General features: G+C 55.4%; 1 protein-coding gene across 1 annotated transcript in view; it reads left to right on the forward strand.

Moving 5' to 3' along the window:
• KCNT1 (potassium channel, subfamily T, member 1) overlaps nucleotides 1-11187 on the forward strand; it is a 37001-nt gene that overhangs the window by 25428 nt on the left and 386 nt on the right. Inside the window, exons 19-32 of the mRNA XM_009074699.1 lie at nucleotides 1-157; nucleotides 1572-1788; nucleotides 2201-2306; nucleotides 2417-2589; nucleotides 2790-2861; nucleotides 3145-3279; nucleotides 3606-3717; nucleotides 3986-4087; nucleotides 4208-4291; nucleotides 4608-4736; nucleotides 5118-5138; nucleotides 5850-6153; nucleotides 10744-10828; nucleotides 11164-11184. The exon at nucleotides 1-157 is cut by the window's left edge and continues 33 nt beyond it. Coding sequence (XP_009072947.1) covers nucleotides 1-157; nucleotides 1572-1788; nucleotides 2201-2306; nucleotides 2417-2589; nucleotides 2790-2861; nucleotides 3145-3279; nucleotides 3606-3717; nucleotides 3986-4087; nucleotides 4208-4291; nucleotides 4608-4736; nucleotides 5118-5138; nucleotides 5850-6153; nucleotides 10744-10828; nucleotides 11164-11184 — 1718 coding nt within the window. The remainder of the gene's footprint in view (nucleotides 158-1571; nucleotides 1789-2200; nucleotides 2307-2416; nucleotides 2590-2789; nucleotides 2862-3144; nucleotides 3280-3605; nucleotides 3718-3985; nucleotides 4088-4207; nucleotides 4292-4607; nucleotides 4737-5117; nucleotides 5139-5849; nucleotides 6154-10743; nucleotides 10829-11163; nucleotides 11185-11187) is intronic.

Below are 11187 nucleotides of genomic sequence, written 5' to 3' on the forward strand. Positions count from 1 at the left end.
GCATCTGACACCTGCTTCTACATCAACATCACCAAGGAGGAGAACTCTGCCTTCATCTTCAAGCAGGAGGAGAAGCAGAAGAAGAAGGGCTTTGCTGGGAGAGGCAGCTATGATGGCCCATCTCGCCTGCCCGTGCACAGCATCATCGCCAGCATGGGTGAGTCAGGGGCCTAGGGGGGCAGTGGGGGTCCCTCAGTGGGAGCAGGAGCCTGCACACACCTCTCCATTGCCTTCTCCAGGTTTGGACTCATTTTCTTCCCTTTTGACTTTTATTTCGCTTTTTGCACGCCTTGCCCTGTCCCCAGCCAGTGCCAAAGCCACTGAAAATCCCATTCCATCCTGTCCCAGTTGCCTCACCAGTAAAATACACATCTCCTTGCACCCTGAGTGCCCTCAGCAAGCTCAAATATCATTACTCAGCCTTATGATGTCCATTATCATTAAGGGTATTTGCATAAATCCCCCAGGCCTGGATTTAGCCCCCAATTATTTCCAAGGCTGGAAGATGAAATGCCTTTGGCCACATCCTAAATCATGTTTATAATTCTCAACCTGATGAAGAGCATAGTTTGCTCTGCAGCTAGTGGTGCATTTTTGCAAATGAAAAATACCATGAGTCATTACTTCCCGCTTTTATCTGGGGAGAGAGAGTTTTGGGGAGGCTGAGCCACACGAGCACATTATATGTCAGGCAAATAATTTATGTGTTTGTACTCACGAGCAGCAATTTGCATAGATTATCCCCCAGCAAGCCACAGAGAGCTTTGCTGAGCAGCGTTTGTCACTGTTCTCACACAGCTCCTTCACAGAGGGACCCTTGGCAGAGGGTGATGAGAGGGACAGAAGTGGCACAAGTATGAGCAGGGCAGTGGTGTCCAGTGAAGCCAGTGCCTGGGCACTGCTTGATGGGACACTCCATCAATGGGTTTGATTTTTGTAAGCTGCTGGAGGACAGGATTGGGGAGCCTCTAGTGTCCTGCATGAAGATTGGATATTAGGAAAAATTTCTCCATGGAAAGAGTTGTCAAGCACTGGCATAGGCTTCCTAGGGCAGTGGAGGGATTTAAATGCTGTGTAGATGTGGCAGTTCTGGACATGGTTTAATGATGTGCTTGGCAGTGCTGGTTAATAGTTGGACTCCATGATCTTAGAGATCTTTTCCAACCTTAATAATTCTGTGATTCTAAGATCTGGAGCTGAATAGGAAGGCTGCAGGAGGTGGGTGAGGATGTTGCTGCCTCCCTGCCTCTCCCTGGGGGCTGAGGACCACTGGGATGTCCATGGGGAGGACAGCATCTCAGTGAGGGGCAGACATCCTTCCTAACCTGACTGTTCCTAACCTGGCTGGTGTCTCCCAGAGCCTGCAAAGAGTTGCAGGCATCAGGCTGGAGAATTGCCATCTCAGACATACACCCTAATAATGCTGCTTTGCCTACACTCCCTGTGCCCACGAATGCTTGAGCATCATCTGGGCATCTCTCATCCCTGTGTGCAGGGCCCAAGGGCACTGTCTCAGCTCTCCTCACCTTCTTAGAGCGTGTTTGCTGTGCTTCCCTCCCCACCGTGTCCAGGTACAGTGGCCATGGACCTGCAGAACACAGAGTGTCGCCCTGCCAACAGCAGCAAACTGGCACTGCCAGCGGAGAACGGCTCAGGGAACCGCCGGCCCAGCATCGCTCCCGTGCTGGAGCTGGCAGACACCTCCTCCCTGCTGCCCTGTGACCTGCTCAGCGACCAGTCGGAGGACGAGATGACACAGTCGGACGAGGAGGGGTCAGCAGTTGTGGAGTGAGTCGCTCGCTGCCAGTCGAGCCCTCCCTCCTCTGGTTCATTCCTCTTGGATCCATGTTGATCCAGTTGGATATGGTTCATTCCAGTTGGAGCTGGTTCTCTCTGGTTCATTCCAGTTTCTGAGAGACCCGGGCCATGGTACGTGATAGGTGCTCCACGGTCCCTGAGGGATGCTCAGGTTCAGCCCCTCTCAGCTCTTCCATGAGCACATGAACAGCCCTTTGTGTAGCAAAAACTATGTATATCTGGGAAAATTTCCAGCTGCCCCAGGAGAGTTTTGCAGAACATTTGCTAGTGACGTGCTTGAATCCTGGGCTGCTGTTGAACGTTATTCCTCAGCACCTGAGTTTGGGATATATGGAAAGCTCTCCCTGTGTGCTCACACTGCTGTGGTTTCTCTCTGCTGCAGATATGTGAAGGGATACCCCCCAAACTCCCCCTACATTGGGAGCTCCCCAACTCTGTGCCATCTGTTACCTGAGAAAGCTCCATTCTGCTGCCTGAGGCTGGACAAGGTATGATGGGGCTCTGGGTGGCATCCTGGGGCCTGCAGCCCAACCAGAGCATGGTGGGTGGGTGGCCACGAGCCACACACTGAGTGCCTGTGCTGCCTTTTACCACACAGGGCTGCAAGCACAACAGCTTCGAAGATGCCAAAGCCTATGGGTTTAAGAACAAATTGATTATCGTTTCGGCAGAGACGGCTGGGAATGGGCTGTATAACTTCATCGTTCCCCTCCGCGCATACTATCGGTCCCGCAAAGAGCTCAACCCAATCGTGTTGCTGCTGGACAACAAGCAAGTACTTTTCCACGGCTGTTTTCCATCACACTGAGCCCTCCCTGTGTTTTCATGGGCATCTCATACCGTGGGATAGGAGCGTGGGGCAATGGCAGTGCCACTAATGGGTACCTTGGATGATGTTGTCCTGGGTCTTGTGTCTGTTTTTGCTGCATGGACTTGCTGAACCACCTTGCTCTCTGTCACTCTCCCTCCAGGCCTGAGCACCACTTTCTGGAAGCCATTTGTTGTTTCCCCATGGTTTACTACATGGAGGGCACCATTGACAAGTAGGTGTTTCCACATGTAGCTGTCATGACTTATGGTGTTGCCTGAATGTGTTGCATTTATCCCATTTTGGGTCACCCCATGAGAAGCCACAGGATTGGTACTGTAGAGCTGAGCCCACCCTTGACTTCTTGGGTTGTCAAACCCCCCAGTAGATGGGAGCAGGTGAAGAGCTGGTGGTTGGGAGCAGCCTGGGTTGCTGTAGCGCTGCGTATCGCAGCGTGCTGCTTCCCTGTGTCATTTCCAAGGGCTGACCCTGCGCTCTTCTCTTTGGGAACTGCCCAGCCTGGACAGCTTGCTGCAGTGTGGCATCATCTACGCCGACAACTTGGTGGTTGTGGACAAGGAGAGCACGATGAGTGCTGAGGAGGACTACATGGCAGACGCAAAGACAATTGTCAACGTCCAGACCATGTTCAGGTGAGGGGTTATTGCTGCTCTGGCTCTGTCACAGCCACTGCCCACTGTTGGGGACAAGGCCAGGAAGGATGCCAGTGGCTGGAGTGGTGGCTGCAGGCAGGGGTACTGCTGGGGACAAGGCCAGGAAGGATGCCAATGGCTGGAGTGGTGGCTGCAGGCAGGGGGACACATCTCGTGTTGGGTTCGCTCTGGGAAACAGCATCTAATCAGCTATTTCTGACCTCAAACGGGCACAGGGATGGTTTTGGTCCTCCTCAGGCTTTAAATGCCCTGAGTGCTCTCACCACTGATTGAGCTGTAGGATAACAGGTCTCTTTCCATTGCAGGCTCTTCCCCAGCCTCAGCATAATCACAGAGCTGACCCACCCCTCCAACATGAGGTTCATGCAGTTCAGAGCAAAGGACAGTTATTCTCTTGCCCTTTCCAAGCTAGAAAAGGTAAGAGAAGGTCTTCCCTGCAGGGCGGCCTGGGAAGTGAATACTGACAATTACTACATTTGAGCTCCTCGAGGTCCTGTGCTCTTCCCATGTCCAGAAAACACAATCACACATTTTCATGGAGAAAAATCCCCTTTCCCTCAGTGCAGGGATGCTGCTGTGGTTCCCTCCGGGCACACTCACCCAAAACACTACATTGGTATCCTCCCATTGCCAGGAGCTCTAGTTTGTGTGCAATCTGTGATCACATCATCCCTTCCTCTTCCAGAGAGAGAGAGAGAATGGCTCCAACCTGGCCTTCATGTTCCGGCTGCCCTTTGCAGCTGGGAGAGTCTTCAGCATCAGCATGTTGGACACGCTGCTCTACCAGGTGAGAGCCAGGTGGGCTCTGGGTGATGCACCCCTGCAGCTGTGGCCACCCCTTTGCATCTCCCAATGAATAACTAAGCAAACCTTTTCTCTGGCTTCCTGCCCAACTGTCTCCCCCTAGTCATTCGTGAAGGACTACATGATCACCATCACTCGGTTGCTGCTGGGCCTTGACACCACGCCAGGCTCTGGCTACCTCTGTGCGGTAGGTGCCAAGTCCCTTTAGGCTGAAACCATCAGGCCAAGTCATCGTGGATCTGGTGGGATCTGTCACCCTGCACATAGGGGTGGGGCTTCCCCTCTTTCTCCATTGTGGGGAACCTCAGGGCTACAAAAAGTCCAAGAGCTGCCAAGGACCAAAGTCCCTGTGTGAAGGCTGAGGGTGGAAAGTGCCCCGGTCTTCTTGTGGAGTCCAGGGATTGACGTGGCTGAGCTTGTGTGAAGCTCAGGAGCAGCCAGAGGTGCTCCTCAGCGGGTTCTCCGTGGCGCAGGGTGGTTGATGTTTGCCCTCTGTTGCTCAGATGAAGATCACTGAAGATGACCTGTGGATCCGGACGTACGGCCGCCTCTTCCAGAAGCTCTGCTCCTCCAGTGCTGAGATTCCCATCGGGATTTACAGGACGGAGTCGCACATGTTCGCAACCTCCGAGGTAGGGGCATATTGGTATGAGCATAGATGTGCCAGGAAGGGGCTGCTGGTGGTCTCAGCTGAGCATCACCCAGCAGAGATGGGGTCCACGAGGGTGGCTGGGCCACGAGTCCCCTTGGACCTGGTTGCACCAGTGATAGGGAGGATGAAGGAAGGGGAAGCTCTGCCTTCACTAGCAGCCCCGTGGCTGTGTTTTGGTGGTGGTGTCCTGGTTCCCCAGCTGGGTTGGTGACAGTGCCTGTCCCTCTGGGCAGTGCAGGCAGCAGGGGAGCTTCTCAGCACAGCTCTGCAGTGCCACGGGGAGCAGTGGGTGGCACGGCAGGGCTGTCCCTTTGCTGGGCTGACTCTTTGTTTTTCCTTCCTTCCTTCTCCCCCGTTGCAGCCCCATGACATCAGAGCGCAGGTGAGTGCTGCTCGCGTCCAGCCGTGGGCACTTGGGCGGTGTCAGTGCTGCCTCCTGGTCCCCCCAGGTGGTGGCTGATCCATGGGCAAGCACTGGGCTGGCTCTGGCCACTGAGAGCCACCACAAACCTTGTGCCAGCTGCCTGTTCCTGCAGAAGGGCAACTGCTGGCTGAGCCTCTGCACTCTGGGAGAAGTCCTCAGTGCCCTGACATGTAATTAACTGGGATAAGGAGTGAGCCAGGAGCCCTTTCAAATATGTTCAGTTTTCAGCTTTGGAGGAAGCAGCAACAGGGAGCTGAAAGCTGACATTTAATTAAATGGAACTCACCTTTTTGAAAGGCTTTAAACCAATTTCTTCATAAATTCCTGCTCACCAGTGGGGATTGCTGGGTCGGAGATGTGGCAGCACAGCTGCTGTGGCTGCCCCATCCCTGGAATTGTTCCAGGCCAGGCTGGATGGGGCTTGGAGCAACCTGGTCTCGTGGAAGGTGTCCCTGCCCATGGCACAGGGTGGAATGAGATGAGCTTTAAGGTCCTTCCAACCCAAACCATTCCACGATTCTATGAAATCTGCATCCAGGTAGTTTTCCCGTTACAGAGATGATGTGCTGGGAGAGCCCACGTAGGTCAGAGATCTCTCAGAGATCTCATCAGAGAACAGGCCAAGTTCATCTTGGCTCCCCCATCCCCCGTGACCTGCTGGGCTTCCAGTCACAGATCTCAATCAATGTTGAGGACTGCGAGGACACGAAGGACGTCAAGGAGCACTGGGGCATCAAGACCAGCCACCACAGGAACTCGTGCTCCAGCGACCAGTCCGAGCACCCCCTGCTGCGGCGCAAGAGCATGCAGTGGGCACGGAGGCTGAGCAGGAAGGGCAACAAGCACTCCAGCAAGACGGCCGAGTGGATCAGCCAGCAGCGCCTCAGCCTGTACCGGCGCTCCGAGCGGCAGGAGCTGTCCGAGCTCGTCAAAAACCGTATGAAGCACCTGGGCTTGCCCACCACCGGGTACGGTAAGTGCCGTTCGGTTGAGCTTCTCTGCGGTGGTGCATCCCGCTCAGGGCTCCTCAGGTAACCCCAACCCAAGCCTAACCCCACGCCGAGCTCTACCCCAAGCTGAGCCTAACCCCGTGCCAAGCCTGACCCCACGCCGAGCTTAGCCCCACGCCGAGCCTAACCCTGCAGGCGCCGCCTGCTCCGAGCAGTGCCTCACTCCCCAGCTTGCTTGTGCTTCTGCAGACCAGTGCGTTCCAGGCTGGGGTCCCACCACGCAGATCCCCCTCCCCTGCCACCCTTGGCCAGCTGCAGGCAGCACCCCCATCTCTGGGCTCTGGGATGGCTCCAGGCAGGAGTTTGCAGTGGCAGATTCACTCACGCCCTTCTGCCCGCAGCAGGACCCAGTGCCCCCACGCAGCCCCGGGGTGCGATGCCCCACTTGCCCCCTGCTCTCTGGCTGTGCAGAAACGGTGGTTCAGGACACACCGACCCCAAGTCAGCAAAACCCTTGTGCCCAAGAGCCCCTGGAGTGTGGCAGGGAGAGGTGAAGCCCCATCAGCTGGCACAGACCCTTTTGTTATGGACTTTAATCCTTCATAAACTCTTAATGGAAAACATTTCGGTAGCTCCAGGGCTGAGTTGCTTCATTGTGTGTGACACCAGTGTCTGGCTGTGACGAGCCGCAGCGCTCAGGGTCCCTCTGTGCTCGTGAAGCTTCTCACCTGCCTGTCAGTGCTGGCACCTCTGTCCACATGGACAACTCCCCACCCCTTGGTTATGACAAAGTCCGTAGCCCACAGCTTCCTTGGTTTGTTGGTTTGGTTTTTAGTTTATTTCTTTCTTTCTCTTAACCCATCCTGTGCTGCTGCTTGTCTGCTCCATCCTCCAAGAGCATTTGTCTAACCTGTGCTGGCCCCTGACTGCATGCAGGCTGGCGCTGACCCCAGCCAGGATGGGAGCTCACTTGGGGAGGTTTGGGGGTTTGGGTTTCACATCTTGGCTTTAGGCATGGGAAAGAGGAGAAAATGTAAAGCAGTGCAGTGCAGGAGGGGTTTGGAGTGGAAGACCCATGGGCTGGTTGTGGGCATCACCATCCTCCCTGGGGAAGGAGTCAGGAGATATGACTTGTGGTGGGATGGACAGCACAGGGGATGCTAGGCAAGGGTTCGCAGTAATGTATTCCCCCCCTTTTTTTCTATATGTTCCTAGTTTCAGAAGTTTCTGTTGTAATAGTAGTAGTTGTAGTAGTAGTAGTAGTGTAGCTGCAGTGAGGCTTCCCAGGGCACTGCTGGTTGGGTCAGGTCAGAGTTGACATCCTTGTCCTGGCCCAGCCATCAAATTTCTGTTGGAGCAAACTGAAGGAGCTCTGATAAGAGAAAAGGCAGTGGGAGCTGCAGGACTCACATCCCATCGGGGTGGGATGGGACTGGGGACAACGTGTGGAGCAGGAGCTCCTGTGGCACCTCTGCATCCAGCAGTGCTGGGACTGTGTGTTGTCACCATGTGTCACTGTCAGTGTCTGGGCACCCATGGTGTTTTGGAAGAACATGTTGCTCTGCTTCCTCCCCCTTTCCTTTTTCTTTTGCTCATTTAATCGCTGCAGCGCAGGAGCTTGTCTCTGATATTTGCCGAACCATGGCTTGCTGACCTCTCTCTCTCTCTCTGTTTATGTCTGTGCCTTTCCCTGTATGTTCTGTAGAGGATGTAGCAAATTTAACAGCCAGTGATGTGATGAATCGGGTAAACCTGGGATATTTGCAAGGTAATTCCCTTTCCCTGGGAGTCCCGCGTGACTCACGGCGTACAGCATACAACAAGATCATGCCAGCTAAGCCCAAACCTCACCCTTGCCAGTCTTCACCTTAGATCCTTGAGCCTTTCAGCACTAATTTGTTGGGTGGCAGTGGAAAACAAAGGACTGTCCTGTAGCGGCGGTGCAAACACAGGGCTTGACCAAATCAGGGAGATGGAAACCTCAGGGACCCTTTGCTAGCTGAATTCTTACAGGGAAATCACAGCCCTCAGCTGTCATGAACAGAACCTTCCCTCCATGGCTCTGCACGTTGGCTTTGGGCTGTACAGCCAGTGGCAATTTGAGGAGGGGACAAGTGGGGGGTGAGCGCAGTGGAACCGCCAGCGCGTGCTGCGATGAGATGCTGGAGCTCCTGCACTGGCCCCTCGGTGCACACAGCCCAGGGGCAAGGAAGTGCTTGAAAAATCCCTTTGCACCCCTTGGTTTGCCCTCCTGGACCTCTCTCCAGCATTAGCAGACCCTGTTTTCTGGCTGCGGGTGCTGGGCTCAGCATGAGGCAGAAGCTGCAGGTGCTGCCAGTGCTGCAGCTGCCCCAGGCACCTTGGTGGGGTCTGGGGGAGCTGCAGGGATTTTGCACCATTTTCACCTTTCTGCAGTGATGTAACATGCCCTGGAAGGGCCAGTAAAAATCTGCAGCAGCCCTGAGGTTAGCAGTAGCCCAACCCAGCTATATTTTTGGCTTCACTAGCCCATGCTTAAGGTGAAACGTTGGCATTGTCCTCCAAAGTGTGTCCTTCATGGGAGGCAGCCCCATGCCAGCAGAGTATATTGCCTTGGGCACTGGGCAGAGCTCAGCCCTGGCTGGTATCTCCCCTCCTGCAGGAGAGCCAGGGCTGAGTGAGAACCTGTGTCCTGCCAAGAGGGGCCCAGCACCCCCAATGCATCCCAGCTACCTGCTAAAGCAGGAGACCCCATGGATGAACATCAGATGTGGTGGCATCAGTGCTAGGAGCTGTGTGGGTGTGGGAGCTGGAGCTCAGCACTGCTTTCCCCCCAGATAAAACATGCTGGAGGTGTCACTGGGCTGAGCCCTGCTGTGTGTCACAGGGGACCTATGGCAATATACTTGGTGTGGTCAGCAGTGCCTGGCTCAGCTGCATGGGGATCAGGAAAAGGTGCTTCCATGGAGCAGGGAAACCTGCCGTGAGCCAGGACCCTTCCCCACCTCCCAGTCATGTCAAACCTGTGTCTCCCGTGGGGTCCCAGGGTCTGTGTGCCACCTGTGCCCCAGCATTGCCACTCCCTGTCTCCCTGTAAGGCTGAGCACTGGGATGACCAAAGCTCTCTGGTGGCTCCAGGGAGCAGCTGGTGCCTGGGATTGGGTACCCTGGCACAGGTCAGGGGGCCCACACAGCATCTCCCTCTAGGCAGCCACAGCTCTCCCTGGCTGTGGCACCTTCTGTGATCTCAGAGGTGCCAGGGAAGTGTCTGAGCAGCAAAACAAGGCCCTAGTATCCCCCTGCAAGCAGCACTGTGTGCAGTACCAGCCACAGGGATGCTCATCTGGATGTGTTCTGGCAAAGGTAGCACAGGAGGGACCTGTTTGCATCCCTGTACTGGGTGGCTGTGGTGGCTGGAGCTGCTGTGGCTCATCTCATGGCTGGAGAAAAGCCCCAGTTGAAAAGTTTCACCCTAGCACCAAGGCTGAAGAGCAGCTGCGCCACCCCTGTGCTGGGCTGATCTGGCATTGGCACTGCCCTGTCAGGAGACTCAGCCTGAGCCCACCACATGGCAGAGCACATTTGGTGGAGGATCTCCCCACCCCTAGGCAGGGAGACAGCAGGGATGGGGTGGTGGGAGCAGCAGGATAGGGAGCAGCCTCCAGCCCAGCATTAATACTAACCCCAGACAGGTCTGGTCCTGCTGCCCCCAAACCAAGCTGCATTTCCTGAGATCATCCAATGTTCTGTGTGCACTGATGCTGCTGAGAGGGGCCTTTCCAAAAGCCCAGAGAGACATCCCAGTGACAAGCCTTGCAGTGAGCTGGCATCCTGCCGTGCTCCTCATGCTGCCCTGGCATCTGTCTGTCCATCCCCTTCCCACCCTGTCCATCCACACCCCATCACCCAGTCTGTACATGGTGTCGCAGCTTCCACCCCTCCCCAGCCTCCCGCAGCCTTGCACCCCCATTCATTCCACCATGATCTTGTTTTTGGCTATTTCGGGAAGCACAGGGGCCCCTCCTGGCCTCGAGGCCACCTGCTCACCCAGCAGCATCCATGGGTGCAGCTCTTGGTGTCCCCAAGCCCCTTCCCGGGAGGTCACTGTGGTTTAGAGCCATCCCTGAACAGCATCGATGGCTCTGAAACTCCATGGAGGTGGTTTCCCTTGGGCAGGGGAAAGAAGTAATCCTTGACCTAATCTGGATGATGCCTAATGGAGTGACTGAAGAAGGGGAGAGGTGGGCAGAGTGTTTTGGGCGGCCCAGGGAGGGTTTGGCTGCCCTGAACAAATGGTTGGACTCGTTGTGCTGTACCTAATGCAGCAAGACTAACCTGTTCCCTCTTTTGCACTGAACCAAGGTAAGATATCTTACTTTATTTCGGGGGGACTGTGAAGAGTTACACCTGCCAGTCCCCTGTGGCAGGGGGGAGGAGGGGAGAGGCTGGGAAGGCCTGGAGGGAGGTGGCAGTGATGCTCTTGGTGCTCTCCCGGTGGCACTGCCTTTGCTCATGGCTTTTCCCTTTTGCTGTCCTCAGCAGAGCTGTGGGAGTGAGGGACAGAGCAGTTTCTGTGTACTGGGGTGTCTGTTGGGGTGTCCTTCCCTCACCAGCCCTTTCCCCTCCTCTTTTAGATGAGATGAATGACCACCAGAACACCTTGTCCTACGTGCTGATCAATCCTCCCCCGGACACGCGGCTGGAGCTCAACGACATCGTGTAAGTGTTGCCCTGTGCCCCCAAGACTTACCCCAGGGCCCATCACGTTGCTCTCCAGGGTTTCTCATAAATACCCACAGGTTTTGGCTCCCTCTCAGGCCATTCCTGTGTTCCTGAGCAGTGCACAAACCACTCCAGACCCAGCTTAGCTCTGATGGGCAGCTCAGAGCTTTTCCCTTGGTGGAAATTCCTGATTCTTTCAATTCCTAGCACAGCCTTGTGGAGCATCCCCACATGCAGCCTCGAGGCTGAGCCAAACCCCCCAATTCCTGGTCCCACAGCTCCCTCCTGCCACGGGGAGGATCCCAGAGGTGTAACCACCCTGTGCTCTGCAGGTACCTGATCCGCTCCGACCCGCT

The sequence above is a fragment of the Acanthisitta chloris genome, unplaced genomic scaffold (genome assembly GCF_000695815.1).
Source record: "Acanthisitta chloris isolate BGI_N310 unplaced genomic scaffold, ASM69581v1 scaffold2535, whole genome shotgun sequence".
In the NCBI taxonomy this organism is placed as follows: Eukaryota; Metazoa; Chordata; class Aves; order Passeriformes; family Acanthisittidae; genus Acanthisitta; species Acanthisitta chloris.